General features: G+C 37.7%; 2 protein-coding genes across 2 annotated transcripts in view; one reads left to right on the plus strand and one right to left on the minus strand.

Annotated features, from left to right (window-relative positions):
• LOC577118 (transcription factor AP-2-alpha) overlaps nt 1-15,796 on the plus strand; it is a 41,897-nt gene extending 26,101 nt beyond the window's left edge. Inside the window, exons 5-6 of the mRNA XM_030983519.1 lie at nt 9,862-10,003; nt 10,618-15,796. Of these exons, the coding sequence (XP_030839379.1) occupies nt 9,862-10,003; nt 10,618-10,954 (479 nt within the window). The 3' untranslated portion in view covers nt 10,955-15,796. The remainder of the gene's footprint in view (nt 1-9,861; nt 10,004-10,617) is intronic.
• A 639-nt stretch (nt 15,797-16,435) lies between these two features.
• The window catches only part of LOC577178 (fibropellin-1-like), a 30,362-nt gene continuing 27,070 nt past the window's right edge, over nt 16,436-19,727 (minus strand). The window contains exons 36-38 of the mRNA XM_030983520.1: nt 18,617-18,640; nt 17,712-17,793; nt 16,436-17,247 (exon numbers count right to left, since the gene is read on the minus strand). Coding sequence (XP_030839380.1) covers nt 17,058-17,247; nt 17,712-17,793; nt 18,617-18,640 — 296 coding nt within the window. The 3' untranslated portion in view covers nt 16,436-17,057. The remainder of the gene's footprint in view (nt 17,248-17,711; nt 17,794-18,616; nt 18,641-19,727) is intronic.

Below are 19,727 nucleotides of genomic sequence, written 5' to 3' on the forward strand. Positions count from 1 at the left end.
TCGCCATCTTTATTACGTTTCTCGGGGTTCCCCGAACACGCCGTGCGCGTTTATCAGTTAGCTCACCCGCGGTTGAGTCATCGCCTCCTTGGCCATGTCCATCCCCGAGCGTTGCCCGAGGCTTGCCTACTCCTCTGCCCACTCGGGGATAGTCTTGAGACGGGGAGATTTCGATAAATTAAGAAGAAAATACCACATCGGCCAAAACAACATAGCTTTAGTGCTATTCAAGTAGCTCGAGTAGACTCGTTCGGCCATTTCCGAAAATTGTTGACGGAGATTTGTTGTCTTCATGAGCGCTCTTTTCCTGTAATGATTGGACTGAAAGGCCATTAACACTCCATTTTAGCTTCCGGTGTTTCGACCTCCAAGAAATATTGCGTCGCTGCTAATTCCCTAGGCCTTAATCTCCCCAAGTTTGTAAAAATATGTGATTATTAACACCAAAACGTTATCATTTAAATGATTCAAGATATGAAAATCGCTAAATTATGATGTTCTGTTCCTCAACAATAACAAAAATATGTCATGTACTTTATTAGTTTGTATATCTTTGAGCGAAGCAAAATTGATATTGCATGTACAGAGCCTTATATCGGAATCAACAAAAGTAATTACCTTATTAACGGCAGATTATGCTGCAAAAAAAGATTTTCATTGTGGTTTTACTTCCGGGATTGATAATTCATTGTTGAATGGTAGCGTCAAAGTAATATTTTAATCTGCCTAAACCTCTGACCTCATGGATTGTGTCGGTTGTCAAATTGCCATTTTTATTTGCATTCGTCATCCGTCATATTTATCAAGAGTACAGGCTTTTGAATGTGACATCATGCATCAATGATGTTGATCGCTCAAATCTTTTAGGATATTGATTTTTCAGATAAGTTTCATAATTCAACTTATTTGGCCTGATTATCGATAATTTCCTGGCTATGGTTTACCTATTCCCTCAATTCTCTTGTTTCTACCTTAATTGGTTTAAGAAATTACTTCCTTCCGAGGTCTATTGTACAGTTGTTTAGAAACCGATTCAGGGATGGTGGGTAGCCTGGAAGTGTCGGCATAGAGGAACTATTCATTGCATATTGTAGTGTGTTCTAAACCAATATATCATTCGTATAGTAAATGTAGGATCGCAGGAAGAAAAAAAAACATGCCTCCCCTCAACAAGAAAAAAAAAGGAAATCGGAAAACTCAGAAAGTTGTTGAAGAGTGTATGGGGAATCGGGCAAATGAGAGAGGATTTGGAAGGAGAGCGGTTTTTCCCCGAGAACCTATCCGCATGAATACGTGGGTAACCCGAGAACTCGCCGAATTCCCTACCCGAATCTCACCTTTCCATGGCCATCACTCGATCCAGCTAAAGTTTTTCCAGCCTGCGGCTTCTTGGACGATTTCTGAAGGAGAGGAAGGAAGAGGAGGGGAAAGACAGTGCTGAGAAGGGAAAAAAAAGAAAATGGGAGTTCAATTCGAAATTTCGATAGATATAGAATAGTGTTTGAAGAAAAAAAATTGGAAGAAACAAAGAAGGGTTGACACAAAGTGAGGAAGAAAAAAGTAGGTTGATTATTATAAATAATAAAACAACAGCAATCAAACCAGAAAAGTGACGAATTAGTATTCCGTTCTTTGTGCTCTTTTTAATAATCCATAATCAGAAACGATATGCTGGCATTCTCGGTTATAACACAACAGTTTCGTTTTTGTCATCATGGGCATTGTCCTTGGTAGCCTTGCAGAATGATTCAGATGGGTTAATATCGATAACAACGATCTAACGATGAGATGTATCGTTAAAAATTGGTTTAAGAACATAGAATTTATGGTTATTAATATTTGCCTTGGAATCCTTGCTATTTGACAGTGTAAGAGATTTTTACGATAAAAATAAAATGTTTGCTGAATTTCCACTCCTATACACCTATGGGCTCTTCCAAATACGAGATCACTGTAAATCAATAAAACATGTCAATTGTTGCAAATATAAACCCCACCCTTTCTTCACACCAAAAGAAATGAAACAAATACCCCCCCCCCCCCAATTTCCCCATTTTCGTTCTTCAACAGTCGAGTATTTGCCCGTCTCCTTTTACATTGTTTTACAAAATAATATTTTAGTCTACCTCCTCCTCTGTCTCTCTCTCTCTCTCTCTCTTTCTTTCTTTCTCTCTCTAGTTCGATGTCCCGCCCTTTTCCCTTTATTCTTTTTCTCTCGCCTTCCCCCAATCAATCCTATCGTTCGTTTCCCTGATTTACTTAGCGTTTCCTCTTCAAATTTCCCCCTCTGAACTTGGCTCTCTGCTGTGTGTTTTTTTCTTCATGTATAATGTTGTTTCGTGGATGTGCCCGTGATTAACATTACTTCCAGTCGAAGAAACCCGAATGCTGTCCGTATCGGGTTTACGGTGAGCCTTGCGGCCGCTCCGCCGGATCGTTCCCGCTACAAAAGGGAGTTCTTACAGAGAGAAAGCCAGGGCCCCATCTCCAGTTTCAATGTTATTGCTCGTGTTAGAGGGCAGGTTCTCCGACATCAATGGGGACAGGAGCAAGGGAGCAAGAAGAAAGATGTAGGGGTAGAGGGGTGGAGAGGGAGGGTAGGGGCACAAGGACATTGGGGGTAGGTGATAGGTAAACTTGATATTTGTTTAGTGAGGTGAATACGTTTATTAAATTTGGTATATTTGGCATTTTGGTACAAAATTCTGAGTTGTCGATAATGAATAATATTTCCGTTTGTACTAAGAAATTACGCAAATTATAATCATAACATTATTCTGTAAGTGTCTTTTCCATTCCTTAAAAGACATATATATATATACTGGTATATACAGGTGGAAAATAATGTTCAGTGTTCAACAGTTGTTTGGCACTCATTTAGTTTTATGCAGTTTCGCCTTTGCATTAATTGTCATTAATTTGTTAATTATTGCGGGGAGGTGTATGCTAGGCCTTACATGGTACATTGTGTATGCAAGGAATAAGGGCAACTGATAACATATTTAGACCTTTAGCAGGAAAAAATAGGCATGAGAAAATTGACGACAAAGTTGTTTTTATAAACCTCCGTATAATGTATTATTTTGTTTTAAATTTGCCATTTGTCGCCATATACATTTTGCTTGCCTCTGTGCCTCTCTCTCTCAAGCCCTGGGGGTACATGCGCAATACGACGCCATAACTATCCTGGTCTCTTCAGTAAAGGCTTAATGCTTATCCTTCACTCCTGTTTCCTTCATCCCTTTCCGTTTCTCCTTCTTCCTTTTCCTTCCTTCTTTCCCTCGAATCTTGCTTCTCATCTTAAGACTTGAGATAACTTGAGCCGAAGCCCCTCGAAGGCATCATGGGCCGCCTATTGCCCACCGGGCGCAGGTGCTATGCTTGCAGCAGCTAGGACGGAGCGCGTCATCTCTGCAGCTACTCCTTCTTCGCCGCATATCTAGAACGCAGAGCGCAGCGGGCGTAAGGTTTATCATGTAGCCGTTTGCGTGGCAAGGTAACGAAGACAAGCAACGTACGAGGATCCACATTATCCGAGATTCGTTTTGCCTCTGGCTAAATTCCCCGTCCCATCCTCTACACGCGGAAGCAATCCCACTGCCTTTTAAAAATCAAAATTTTGGCGTTTTGTTTCACGAATTTCTAGGCCCGCGCTCTCTTGTAAGGGATTAACGAAGTGTTCTTGGACTGAGGGAAAAAAGAGGAAACGAAGAAATGAAGATGCAGTCGGATAAAGAAGGGGAAAACATGATGGATGAGAAAGGGGGAATCATCTTCGTGTACAAATTATTCCCCAATTCATCCTTCATTTCGCATCTTGAAGCGGCTTACCCAAGCCATTTATGATGAAGTTGGTGGTGTAGGACGCTTTCTTGTCCGTTGCCCCCAGGCGAACTATTTGTCTTCGGCGTACTAACAAGCCCTGACACCCATTCGCTTGACCTGTTCCTTCGGTGATTAACCTTAAGGTATTGTCAATCCGCCAAGTGTAAGAAAAGAGACGGCGAGAGAGGGAGAGAGAGACGGGGAGAGAGAGAGATGAAGAATAGGGGAAATCGTTGTAGAAGTCGTAATGCTTATCGGTTGAAGAACGAAAAAGGGAAATCTAAGAATAACAAGTGTGCTGATTTTATGATTATCGAAAGTTTTTTCCCCGTCGATTTTTTTTCTTCCACCAATCCCCCTGGATGATTTTCATGCTCCATATTCATACAGCCCTCCGGGCCATATTACAACAGACCTGACTTTTCATCTTCTCATCGGCTCTCTCTTTCTCTCTCTTTCTCTCTCTCTCTTCTCTGAAAGCTTTGTCTTATCGGTTTAAACCTCCACATTTTCCTATTGCAGAATATTCTTGCATTGTCTTACTCTTTTGAGTAGTCCATGGTATGAATGGAAGAGCGAGGTGATGACTCGGGTAACATGTGAATTTGAGAAAAACGAGGATGAAAATTAGCCTGCACTATCGAGGGTTAACGCAGATATAGAAGTCTTCTTAAACATTTCATGATATTTCCTTGTGTATTCTATACCACCCACACGGCCTGTTTGTACACACATTGAAAATGCATTCAATTGTTTGGAACTCCAATACAACATTTCATATCATGCAGAAAATTGAGAAATGTATTTTAAATTTCTACTTTACACTTGTATGGGATAGGATAGCTGTAATAGCACGTTGACCTTTTACTATCGAAAGTCATAGTTGCATTATGATTGGAGAAGCTTGGTTAATATGGTTGGGATGATAAGTTGGTTACTTAAAATACGAATAACAGGTACATACGTACACACTTACACACACTTGTAAAAACCGACACTTTTTTAAATGTCAGTCGCATGTATAAATATTGATTGAGTTTAAATACTTGACGTATTAAACCAGAAAACTAATCAAGATAAGAAGGACAAAAATGATTTAAGGACACTACTTCTTTAAAGGTCAAGACTTCAATTGTTTGAGTTCCTTCTCTAAATAAATGCATATAAGCCTAGTACAATGTTAACAGAAAATAAAGTACAGATTTTCATAGACCAATGTACAAACATGCTTGATAATGAATGCCTGTACAAGTTCTGTCAGACAAAAGCTGGAAATTCGTGCAATACGTATTTTAAAGAGAACAACTATTCCGGAATTGGGGTTTCGGGTAAACTTCGCATTTTATCTCAGTCTGTGATCTTTGCTGGAGGACATTTTGTTCAAGTTGAGAAGAAGTCTTCTTCAAAACATAATAGGAAATCAATGTGAATTGGTGGTTACTAATCATAACTTGTGTTCGCGCGTATAGTGTGGTGAATGACTCATAACTGTGAGCATATGCCTCTTGTGTGCAGGAAGAAAATTGCTTTAATATGTTCACTATACTGCTTGAACTAGCTAATCAAGATAAGAAGGACAAAAATGATTTAAGGACACTACTTCTTTAAAGGTCAAGACTTCATGCCGATGCTGCTATATGAGTGATTAAACTCCGCGAACGGAACAGGTAAAATCGTGTAATTAGGTTTCCAGTGGAGCACTGATTCACATTACAGTAGTTTATTCAAGTCTTCCATGAAAATAACTTGAAAGCACTGATTAACATTACAGTAGTTTATTCAAGTCTTCAATGAAAATAACTTAAAAGCACTGATTAACATTACAGTAGTTTATTCAAGTCTTCAATGAAAATAACTTGAAAGCAAATAACAAGTGTGTGGTCATTGAATATCATGGCCGTTCAGTCATCTCATCACGACTGTTACGTCATTTCTTGAAGAATCCGCTGAAGGTCGCGACTTTTCTCGCTCAAGTACTTGAAACAGTGACTTCTAAGTACACACATTTTCATTGAAAAGGCAAACTTGTTACATTTTCCAGACGCGAGAAGCACGTCTTTAATACAAAACCATCAGAGTCTCCCCGGCGAACCGTATTCCTGCAGTTCACTTCGTCATTAACGCCAGAGGGCGGTTTAGTCTCGGAAGGGGCTTGCTCGATTGGGAGCCAAGGAAAATTGTTGACGTTCCCCAAAGGTTCCGGGTGTGTCCGGGGGCAGAAACCCCGGCGAACCCTCCCTCTGCAAACAGGCTCAGAAACACGGGACTACCGTGATGATGCAGTTTTTTGCCAAATTAGGACAAGAATTCATATTATTTATTACACTTCATCTCAAATATGGCTTTGATTTTTCTGGCGAATTAACAAGGGAAATTAAGTTAGTTTGGGGATAGCTCACATTAGATGTAGCATCCGTAGTAATCCGAAGTTGTCGACTTGAATCCAAGTCATGATCCTCCTAAAAACAACTTCTTTTTAACACTGCCCTTGTGTTACAGAGACAATCCTAGAGCGATTTGTCTGAACCATCTAATCGTCATCTTCATCGACCTAGATCTCTAGATTCATTGACAATTGTTTTTGGATGAGAAGCGAATGGGCTGACAAATCGGTTAGAGATAAGGCATTACAGATCTCGTAAATGTCGAAATTAAAGATCAGTACTTGATGATGTAGCTACGATAATGTCGTGCCATTTTCTTTAGAATAACATTACGATAAAGCAAGACTCAAATTATAGACTTATCGAAAATATGAATTAGGTATTAAAAATTTCAGTGATCTAGCTACAACATCTTTTCACTAGCTACCATGATTTTTTTTTCTAATTCAGCCTGTAGCAGAGGTGAATGCCCTCAAGAAAAATGCTGCCTGACATCGCACTTTTAACTTATAGGCGCGGAAATGTGCATCTTTCTCTCTCTCTCTCTCTCTCTCACACACACACACTCTCTCTCTCTCCCTCCCTTGTATTCTATTCTGTGTGTTTCTCTCTTACATAAACACACTCTCTTCCGTCCTGCTTCTCTCCCTCCCCTTCATTCTCATTCCATCTCTCCTAAGAATGTAAATCTTTCTTGTTAAAAACCCAATCCATCATGATTAAAATCTCTTAAATTGACTCCGAGTCGCTAATCGGCCTCTGAGATAATCGGGAAGGAAACGTGCACTTGCACCCTGTGTCTAATTCTCTCCAGCTAGCCATTCTTGCCACTGGACACTACCTATCGTGAATAATATATATTCAGCTCATTATAAGCTCGTATTGTCTCAGGCCACCATTAGCAGTGACCAGTGATTGCCACACCGGCCAATGTTCGGCCAGACCTCCATTAATGGCCAATGAATTATTCATGAAGACGTGTGCAAAATATGCTTGAAATTCGCCGACAAAATTGTAAAATTGTAAGGAATAGGGATGCTTTTATTAATATATGCCCCATTTTAACTGTTTCTATATCCTTCTTAATATTTATTCGAGATTTCTATCGCCTAATGTATTGTACGATTAAAACGTCCTCACCGTTATAAAAAAAAAAAGATACAAGAGGAATATCATTTTTTCTATATGCTCTGCCATCAACTTTGTCCGTACGTTTCACATTTTATTCTACAGATTTGTATGATATTTCTGAAACATAGATCATTTTCAAAAGACACAAATGTGTACCTGCAATAAAATGAGAGATATTTAACCCGACTTCCAAAATTATCAAAAGTGATTTTTGAAAGCAATTTAATGTTGTTCTCCCGTTAAAAATAGAAAGAAATCTAATATGCTCACTAGTAACATACAAATGATGACAGGGATTCGTTGTTAATGAATTCACATTCCTCATTAATGAGATGAATCCATTCACTCACTGTGTGATCATTATTGGAGCATTGGAGGGAGGGAGGAGAGGGGGAGAGAGGAGAGGGGGGGAGAGAAGATGGGGAGCGTCTTGGGGGAACAGCGCGATTAGCAGTTCCCCAAGATAGCGAGATATCCCCATGCATAATTCCGATCTCGGTCCTTACAATGAGCGACGTAGACGGATCATTCCGCTATCTCGTCCATATGATGATGGAGGATGGGCATAGTTGTCGCGATAAGAAGGAGATAGATCCTCCCGGAGATACCCCCTTGCTAACGCATGAAATTTACATTGTAATCATGTACGAGCAAGGTAAAGGAGACATGCCAAAAGATGGCAAACTTTTCGGGGATAATGCGTAGCATCATGACCCAATTACATCACGATATCCTACAGAATTATCTGCTCATGTTATGACAAAATTGCATAACTCATTCATATGCTATTTTTGTTTGCAAAGGTTGCATGATTTGTTGTCATAGAAACAATGCAAGTGAAATGCTTAGTAGAGGATTCCTAATTGATGGATCTTGAGTGGTTCGTGCGTGACATTACAGGGACACTAAAAATCGTGCGTAAAGTAGGCTAATCTTTGAAGTGTGTTCCAGTAATATTTGCGTATGGCATTTTACAACGTACAATAATCATCCCATTCCAGATTTCTTTCAGAAAACTGTTTTGAAGGATTACGTTGATAAAACTTCTAGTCATGATGAAATCCCTGCATGAATTATCACCGGTGATACTTTGAGAGACTAAAAAGGAGTTAAACACTCTTCATGCAATTTGTCCCCGCTACTTTATAGCTTCAGATTTAATATTGAAATCAACGATAAAGCCACCCATTAGCAAGATGAAATTCCAGCTTTAATTAACACTAATTCCCGGCAATGAAGGCATGCTTTTTATTGCTAGGTGACTGCGAGTAGGTTGTCAAATACTTCTCTTGCTGAAAAGGATACAGATGTCTAAGCCTGAATTATTTATGATGGGCGAGAGAGATGGAGAAGATTTGAAGATCGTGATGCTATCTTTTTTTTTCTCTGAAATGTTCATCCTCTCGCTTACCTCAAGTACTTTAATTCTGCTTAAAGATAAACTTGAGTTCTGGTAAAAAAAAAAAAAAAAAAAAAATTAATTCTCACAGAATCAAACGAAACTTACACTGAATGTTCAAGATTACAAATAAATGTCATGTGCCAAACAATTTTGGGAAAAAATGTATACTGGCTGAGTAATGAGCATAGCAAGATAAGAACATCAGGTAGTACTAGCCCCGACACCATTTGTGTAGTCCCATAATATGTACATCTTTCTGTGTACAGTGCTTGTTACTTTACCAAGACTGGGCCAAAATTATTATGATTTTGATGACTCCAGAACCTTGCAGTGCACACCAATACATTTTACATAGTCAACTTTTTCTGATCCATTCCACACCTTTTCTTTCACAATGCAATTGCACTTCCAGTACTCACCTTTATCTTAAACGTTACCTTCCGTCCTTCTATCATATTTATCTATCGCCTTGGTGTATAGGCCTATACGTCATGCATAATGGCCTTTCTTATATTATATAGGCCTACATTTATCTACGGGTATCAAAATATGATACAGGTACATTTCAAAAGATGGGTCATAGTAAAAAATGATATTACATGTAGTATAATGATTATTTATCACTTGACAAAAACAGCAGTTACTCGTACAGAGAGAAAACCCCTATTTCTCAGTGAATGTCTCTTTAAAACACTACATTGACCGCTGAAAAGTCGAGAACTTCTCAAATGTAAGTTTATATTTCAATAATAAGAGTGCGTAAAGAAGAATTGGTTTAATGATAAAACAGACCTCTTAACCCACAATTCATATCGTTTTGATCATTTATTTTTTCTTTGCCGATTATATCATTCAGATATTGACAAGTATTCAGACTAAACACAGATGCCGCCCATTTTCTTGTTGACTTCAAACATGTATCTGTTGTCGCTCATGACAACCTAACCCAATTCTTGAAGCTCATCTCTAATCTTCACTTATGAGTGATCAGACTCGCGAGTCCGCTTTGGTTTCGCTATTATTCAACAATGGAACTATACCCTGTTTTTGCATTGGATTCATATATATGTGATGACTAAACCACCGTTTCTACCTCTCTTTTCTGTCTCCCCCTTGCAGGCGAGGCGATACATTTAGCTCGCGATTTCGGTTACGTGTGCGAGACAGAATTCCCTGCCCGGCAGGTCTCTGAGTACGTCCTGAGACAACACTCCGACCCTTCGGAGATTCAGACACGAAGACAAATGGTGCTAGCGGCCAAGTAAGTTCCAAGGGATGCTCCTCGAACGTGATACCGCGTGATACCGCGTGATAACGCTTTCATATCGGTGTTACGGTATCAATGATCATGCCATCTAGGATATATGTTGAAGGGCAACACAATAACAGATTTTGTCAATCTGGTATCATTCTGGATCTCTCTGCAGTATTAAAATTCCAAAATAGATTTATGTACTCTTACATTTTGGATGCAGTTTCCAATTAGGTGGCTACAGAAAGAGTTTCCTTTATATGTGTAGTAGAACACACTTCCAACGAGATTACATCACTTCAATGACGGTCTTTACATAATTACAAAGGGTCGGTTTAATGTTCCTGTTGAATAGAAATTTGGCAAGGTTATGTTATCTTTATTCCTTCTTTCTAATACTTTCCACAGTTATGAAACACTTTAGGGATCAAGCTAAAAGTTTTAGCTTGGGAATGTTTCTTTTTAATGGATTATAGCCGTTATATATTACCAGAATATTGTGATGGTTCTTGAGTTGACTCCACGAGTCATACAAAACATACATTTCATACCAGGAGTTATTAGAATGAAGGGAAAATCACATTTTCTTCAAATTTCTCTATCACTTTTCTGTATTTTCACAGACAAATTACAAAAGAGCTGCAGGACGTGCTATGCCAGGATCGTACACCCATCGGTAACACACGACCGCAGCCCATCCTTGAGCCGTCCATTCAGCGCTGTCTCACGCACTTTAGCCTCATCTCACACGGCTTCGGCACGCCGGCCCTGTCGGCCTCCTTCGCCACCCTGCAGAATGTCCTGACCGAGATGCTTAAGTACATTGAGAAGGCGTTTCCCAACAGTATTCCACCACACCCCACCGCACCCAGCTCCGGTGGCAACGTCGTCAACAAAATGGACGGCAGCCCATCGAAAGGCGACGATAAAAACGACAATCGCGGCAAGGACATTGTATGAGGAAGGATTTTCCGTCGAACAAAAAAAGAAATCGCGAAGAGGCCAATCGCTTCCCAGACGTGGACACATTTTAGAAACAATTTGGACACCTATGTCACGTGACCTGGAGTGGCGCACAGGAGCTGACGGTGCCAAAGATGTTCAAAGGACTATCTTCTCTTTGCAGCAATGTGCTGAGTGGTTTTTACAACAGTTTCGGAGGCAGGGTTAAATACATTTTACATTTAACAAAATTAAGAAGGAAAATTAAATGTGTTTATATATAGTGTATGAAAGATGTCAGAGAAATTTGTTTGATGGATTTTTGAAAAAAGATAGAAGATTGTTGCTGTTGTTTTTCATTTTTGGTTGACTGCCCACCCTCCCTGTACAAAGGTTATTTGATATGGTATAATGTACATAGATGTCATTCCTATGGTGGTCGTTTAATGGCTTGCCTATGGTAGTAAATACAAAGACAATCGCGGACAAGTGCAAATCTGAAGATTTAAGGGGGCGGAAGGAGGTCGCAGTTTTATTTGCCTGTGGTGTTCCGTGTTAGCATGCGTTGCGCTAGCGGGCTTAAGCCCTTCTTCACCGTAGCTCCATTCGACCATGTGCTGATCTTACGTTGTTCATGGACTCTGAGAATGTACGGGTTAATTGGAAAGCTACAGCACACTGCTAGCTGAATTCGCTTAAACAACTCAACCCTGGAAACCTAAACCAGGATATCGACAATCAAACAAGGTAGTTTTTAAGTTTTATTTTCATATTGTGCTTATTTCACGTCCAGATACCCAACCCACCGAGAGCTTTATGCTCACAAACGTCTACCCAAAGATCAAATAGAAAAAGAACTTTGTTACAAGTGCTTTATTATGATTACTGTAACAATTAAATAGGTGTAAACACGATCGCATTGACTTTCGATAAATCAACTCAAAGCAATCGTAGAATCCATGCCCACCATCAGTTAATATTCGAAGATTGATATGACGTATAACGTAACCCTAATGAATTTTATTAGGGTAGTGAAATTGCATTTGAGTTGATTTCTCGAAAAATCTTAGCGATTTTGTTTAAACAGATATATGATACAATTCATTACTGAGAATAATCCGTGAATCTGTGACATGAAAACACGCTCGGGTAAATTGTTAGTACAAACCAGTGGTTGCCCACCTATTTATGTGCCAAAAAAAGAAAGTATTGTATTCGTGTTATATGACAGGATTGTGTTTACATTGTTTATGAAATTATCAAACTATTTTGCAGAAGCGTGACAATCATTTTGCTCTTATATAAGCATTTCAAAGTTGTATTCACCGGGAACAGGAAATACCATGCTATGGATTTTATCATGAAGAGTAGATAATTATGTCGAAGTAGTGTGAATTTATATTGTTATAATGAACGAGGTATACACAAGAAGAGAAAAAACAGACGCGAAATCAAAAACCATTTGATTAACGAGAAGACAATAACAGCAAGTTGGACTCAAAGATGTGTCTTTTTAAATAATGTTATGTTAACTTCAGCTCTTGACAATAAACTGGCGACAATCATTTTTATTTTACTGGTGTAGAAATGTACATAATTTTCAGATTGCTATGGGAACATTGCTCCCACGTTTAGTGTTAGGTATCAGTGGAAATAACAACGTGTTTTTTTAAGTAACAGTCGTGCAAAGCGTGTGTTTCAATAACCTGTTTGTGTTAACAAAATGCGACGAGACCGATTTTTTCTTTCTTTCCCTCCTACGAATTCCTCTTTGTCTAAAGACGGTCAAATTCGTTATTCAACAAGGACCACTGGCCACATGAAGGGCACGTAATGGTACCTTTAAATTTGTCTATTTTCAGGGTATGCAAAGCCTTGGAATTTCTGAGAGGTACAAATTCTTATCCAACTCTATAATTCTCAAAGTTCACCAATTATTGTGGAACTTGTAATCGCATGCTAATGATCTATTTTTCTTGGTTAGAAGTGGATAAGGATAAAGTTCATATGTGGGGGAAACACACTTGTTGGAAGAAGGTTTTGTCGTGTCGTATCGTTCGTAAAATTGTGAATGTGTGAACGCAACCATACTACAGAGAACTGTGTTTCGTCCCCTAGTACGATGTATTGCCGATGCTCCTACTTTTCATAATTCTAAAGTTAATCATCTTCATAACTTCGATAAAATATTATCAGGTTATGAGATGATATGGATATTTTACTTGGTCTATGCAATATGATACAATCGAGAAATGATTTTGGCAACGTAGTATAAGTGCCACCGAATATTCAACCATTATGCTATCTGAATAGGCTTACACATTTAACCGTCCTGTAAAAGAATAGACTGACCTTTCATATATCTTCCAAATACAAATTCAAATGACATGAAATGCAGGAAGCATGTAATCCTTTCCAATAGAAGTGAGTGACGTAACAAATTACTACAAATTTGTAACCAAAGAGGGCAGTCAATTTTAATTTTATTTCATTTTTAATCACAACAACATACAGTTTGTGTTCTTGTTTTATGTCGTGTTCGTTCTGTTTGTGTTTTATATCTAGTCCAGTGTCTGTTTCTATGGCTGGACAATAATATAAACAAACATTGTTTGATAGACAGAACTTTGTATAAATAATTACGGATGAAATGGTTGTTCTACTGGTGAATGGTCTTGTTAACTGCCAAAGTTTTTATCATTGAATGCAAATCGAGAGGACTGTATCGAATCATCCCACCGTATGAATGTGTCGAGTCACGTGACTTCCAAAAATGGCGGCCGGTGTATCGCAGTATTTATATCATAAACGCCATACTACAAGAAATTACAAAACAAATCAGTCCTGAACATTCACGATAATATACTTCTTCATTTATTTAATGAACCGTCATTTATTTAGCCAGTAATTGTGTTTTTGAAATCCCATAGGTGGAAAATAATAAGCGTTTTAGCATACGTACGTGTATTTTAGTTTAAAAAAGCTACGTTTAATGTTTTGTTATTACCCATGTTCTTAAGGCAATTATTTAAGGTCCTAACCACCGACCAAGAACATTAGGTGATCATTCGAATTCTCAATGGTTGTTTATGTTTACCTCCATTTGAATAATGTTTTATCATAGGAAATCAGGTGGCGACTCACAAATAACTGACCGTATAAATATATATGTCTTGCCTTTAAGTATGGACTCCGACGAAAACCTTTATTTTTTTTTGCAATTCAATTTATTCCTTTAAAATAATTTTTAAAGATATTTTCTCAAGCCATGAAGTTTCAACCACCTAGGATTTTAGATTGAATCAGATGACGGGTACACACCTAGTCATATCATACGAATGTTCTTGATTTCTCATTTTCTATTTACAATGTACAGTGAGAATGTTCTAAAGATAAATGGACGTAGTGAATTTAGAAAAAAGGACAAAAAATACATTTTTGCAGATTTGTACGGTATGAGATTACGTGTTGATGAGAGAGAAAATGTTTTTACGTGTAGATTATTCATATGTTGTTCTCCATTTATTGAGTTGGATTTTTTTTTCTCAATAAAAAAAAAGAACTGTAGTTGCCATAAAGCAGCATAGAGTTCACACTTTGCGCTTGCTTCAAGCATTATTTTTCATTTTCCGCACATAGCCAAAGTCGCAACTTCCATATTCAGGTCTAATTCGGGACAAAAGATTTTCTTAAATCAAGTGATAGGAATTTCCCCATTTTCAACATAAGAATAATCAAAACGATATCATTTTGCACTCATCTATGCTCTCACTTTAGTCTTATTTCATTTCTAGTTCTACATGTGGTCAACTCCTTTTGAAGGTGTTATTAATTTAAGGTGGTACATTTTTAAAAGTTTATGTTTTAATATGATCTGTGCCAACTGAATGCTCGATGTCTGCACAAGCATATGCACAACAACGCCAAGACATATTCCACAAAGCTTAATGTCATTTCTCAGATATTTGTTATTTATAAATCAACCCAAAACGTTTTTAAAGCAAGCGTTGTGGAGAGACGATAAATAACATACAAATCTAAAATTGTTTTTAATCCATTACTTAATGATAAAATGCCACGAAATAATTATATATCGGTGCATGAGCATTGCGCCATTGTTTGCCTGCCTCACCTTGTGTTTGCATGTACTTTAAACAATGCAAAATAAGTTCAATCGATCAAATTGTCTTTCGCATATGATTTCATCAGCAATGTGGATCAGAAATTCTCTTTTGAAACAAAATAATAATGGGAAGGTTTTATGAATTTATTTCAACTATTTGTCACGTTGATCTTTTATTTTTCTTCTTGGTTGAAATAAGTATTGCGTTTTACCAACTGCAATAGTTTGTTCTTTTATGCGCAAACTATTACATCAACCTAATCAGTATTCTACCTATTGTAGTGATTCGATGGTCTTATTTTGCTGATCCCTCCACGAGCAATGAAATGTATTGAATGATCAAGGACTGTGGCGGTATCAGCGAAATAATTTGAATGCGTCTGCTTTGTGTTCTGCTAATTTTAATAATGCTCTTTCATTTTGTTGGTTAACTTAATATCTTCGATTGTTTGTGCTCTCAAGTTGTATGTCTCTAAATTTGAAGAAAAAAATGGTGGAGTTGATCATATTTGGGGGTCATCATTGAGTTTGCTTTTGTGATGTCGGAGAGACACTCTGGTGAATTTGGTGATCGCCCGCCTGACTCTGTTGTATTCAGATGGCCATATGTGAGGTGCATCATTATTATTGTGTTGAGCGACAGATATGTCTATTAGTTTGTAAACATTTTCTGTAGATTATTATGAGTTGAAACCTATCTGAGGAAAGATATCGTAAATAAAAGTTGAAAACCGAAATATCTCAGAGATTCCATTGCGTTTATTTCGATAGGGAATTGTTTTCCAAAAATGAATTGATGTGTATGTGTGACCGATGCTGAGGTTGTATATAGGGAATGTGTATGCGGATAGGAGCTACACAATCCTTAACCAACCAGACATGCTAGAACAGAGAGAGAGAGAGGGGGAAATAACTTTAATAAAGAGAACAATAATATAAAGGAATCCATTCAGAAGCACAGGGAGTTAGAGAGAGAGGGGGAGATAACTTAAAGAGAACAAGAATATAAAGGATTTCATTAAGAGGCACAGGGAGTGAGAGAGAGAGAGAGAGAGAGAGAGAGAGAGAAGGCAGGGAGGTGGAGCTATGGGTTTCCTTAGAGGCTGCAATCTTAATTATCAATATCTAATTATGTAAAGACGAATAAATGTCTTAAATAGTTGGGTTTATCTGGTACATTTTTTTTCTTTTCTTTCGAATGCTGGATGACAAATAACTGACCTTGAGGTGCATAACATTGGACAAATGGTTTGTGTCATTCGTCCTATAATTTCAATTCTGATTTAAAAGAAAACACATGTATAAGTGACCAGTCGTTGTTTACTTATAAAACAAAAATAAAAGTACAGTTGTGACATACAAACATACGCAAACAATCAACATTTTTTAAATGTTTATTTAAATTTAGTTTTGCTATTTATCCTTATCACAAACAGATGAATACATTTGTATAAAGATTTAAACAATGTAAGTTGTATTCATAAATTCCGTTACTTGTCCAAACTACTCACCCATTACTTTCATAGGTAGCTTACAGCCAGATATAAAACACCGGAATCATGACAATAATCCCACATAATGATGATAATAATAATTCCAAAAAACTATATATTGTATTTGGCTTTTCTACAATCTTCAAGCTTCAGCAATTTACAAGATGCACCGAGATGCACGGAGTGTGGGATAGGAAGTGATGCACCACATACATTCTTATATTCGAACGGCAAGACATTTTATATGTATATTTGTATCGCCTCTTGCATTTTGTTAACGGAATTACGTGGAATGGCTATATGAATACATCGTGCCTACCAGTGAAAATCATATAATTATAATATTGTACGGTCTGAAATTTAGAAGCTGCAGATGGTTGATAGCAATTTTGTTAAGAAACGTCAGCCACCTTGGTGAATTGCGCCCCTTCGACCACGTCATAAACAAACATTTGAATTCTCTTGCGCGGCTCACATAAAGATATTGTCATTATTCCTCATGTTTTCAGGTCCACTTTTCATACATGCTTTCCTCGACATCGAAAATGTACGTGAGATCACCGTTTGGCATTACGACCGACATCGGTGACGCTGGTCGACCACCATCACCGTCATCATCCCAAGCTACTGTCGACCTCGTCTCGTTCTTTGTGGTAGGGTCGAGCTCGAGTTCGTCTGGAGTAACTTTGCTTTGTCTGTTTTCGTGGACATAGTTTAAAAGAAGTGTGTGAAAATAAAATGGGATCCATGTTAAATGTTATTTTCAATTTTATTCAGTTTGACAAATATGCTTGATAGGAGGGATGGTAGATATTTAGAATAATAAAAAGAAAACGAAAGGAAAACTACAATAGCTGAAGACAGAAAATTATGCAGAACGTGCGTCTCAAGGTCAATTTCATTGTCGCCCAAATAGCCTCCAAGCTTCCCAGCTACCATGAGGTAGAGATAGATAGTTAGACAGATAGATAGTAGGACTTAACTCTTACCCATTTAAGGAAAAACGTTATTGAAGAATAATCATTCAAAGAATTGAATTTTGTAAAGAGGGTACACTTCTCATTTCTAATCGATATAATGCGTTGAATGCTACCATATAATTATCCATTCCAATGACAATAATATAAATAAAATAAGGGTAATATGAAAAGATATTCACCTGTGTGTAAGCCAGCAAGTGACGATAGTGATGGCGATCAACAAGATGAAACCGAGAACGGACAGGCTGGCGATGAGAGCAACTGTCATCAAGTATATTAATATGATAATACTGATAATATTTAGTTAATCCAGGGAATCCTCATCAGCACCAGTGCTGTTCTTCAAGAGGACCCTGCAAATATATTAACCCAGTAATTGCTAGGTACCCATTTATACTTAGGATCGAAAGTGAATTTAAAGTTTTACCAAAGGACATTAGTGCCGGCTGTGATTGGCCTCCTAAACCCTTCAATTGAGCGTCAATTGAATGAACTACTATTATAGCACAACACCTCTAAATAGCATAAAGATACTCATGTAATTACCCATTTTTAATAATGATTCAACAATTCGGTCTCATATAACCAGGAAAGCGAAATCAGTAAGAAAACTGCTTATTCTGGGTCGGGGTCTTGCAAATGTTATCACCGATTTAAAACAACTGGGTCAGTGAAATCATTGTCTCTAAACATTAAAGGGAAAAGTGGTAAGCTCGACACAATCTGACAATGTGAAAATTGATAATATACCATAAAATCTCTCACTTCTCATTTTACCCATAAAACAACCCAGTTGATTTATATTTTTTCAAGTTTGTACTTAGACAGCATTTACAGAGGCTAAAGGAATGATAATGCCCACAGAAGGCCATAACTCCAAATAATGTATTATTTTCGATGGTGATATGATTGCTTCTTTTCAATAAAGCGATCTTACAGTTTTGGTTTAAACATGATATTTATTGGCCTTGTGAAGAGCTCACACTTAGTTATTGACATATTCATATCATACCTATACTTATAGAATCAATACACATGTGGGCATATTTCACTACTTTTAAATGAAAACAGTTTTGAAACTTACCATTCGCTTTTTCACCGGATGATTCTGCAAAACAAACAAAAAAATTATGTGTAATACGATTCTCTGATTGTTTTTCCTCTTCCAAATGTAGCTAGTCAGAAGAATGACAATTGAGTATAGCTTTAAATTATTGACGTGTTTGTCGGAATATAATCTTTGGATACCACCTTTATATTAGAAATTCTTCTCTGAAATATTCATATAATAATCTCTTTTTTTTTAGTAATAATCTTTTAAAGTCCACTCCAAATCCTTTTCGCCCAATTGATCGTGAGCCCGGCAGCCTCTGAGCAGCGCCAGATCGACGTTGCTCTATCCCTTATTGTTGAACGCCAAACAAGGTAGCAGCAACTCCCGTCTTTTAACGTCTTTTGGTATGACACGGCCGGGGGTTCGAACCCACGACCTCCCGGTTGTGAGGCGGACGCTCTACTGACTGAGCCAACACGCCGGTATAAACCTTCTTTATAATGTTTACCTGGTGGATAACCCAACAAAAAACACGTAGATGAAACCTTTTAGTTTATACCACATCTCAGAAGACAGGATTCGAAATATAATAATGTCACATGAATCTAACTGAAAGCCAATTGCGAGTGACTTGAGATGCTAGTTCAGAATAGTGCACTATTGAAGTAATGCAATATACAGTAAACACGGGTAATGTTCGTTAAAGATAATATCTGTCCCTACCAGTTTACATAATACTCATGTATAATTATGGGGTGTGGATGACTCTGTGCTTGGAGCTGTGTTTACAGTACGTACGTTTTCATTCTAAAGCTATACAGTGCGTCCCAGAAAAACGAAACCGAGAATTATCGATGTTTTATCATAGCTTAATCACAAGTATAATTAATACATGACACATATTTGTAAAGCTTAGATCCTCCTCTTTCATTTGATGCAACTCATACGATGCATATTTCACGCCTGAGTGATTAAAAACAATTCGAAGATAGGGTACCCAAAAGTCATTAGGCGGGCGGTATCTGAATTTCAAAGAAAAACAAAAATCACATTTCTAAAAAGTTCATTCTCTGCTCTTTCATATGATACCTCAATCAGAAAAAAATGAGCCAGGAATAGCAAAGTTCTGTTTGTTAAAAGT

This window comes from Strongylocentrotus purpuratus, unplaced genomic scaffold (assembly GCF_000002235.5).
Source record: "Strongylocentrotus purpuratus isolate Spur 01 unplaced genomic scaffold, Spur_5.0 spur5_scaffold_13, whole genome shotgun sequence".
Taxonomy (NCBI): Eukaryota; Metazoa; Echinodermata; class Echinoidea; order Camarodonta; family Strongylocentrotidae; genus Strongylocentrotus; species Strongylocentrotus purpuratus.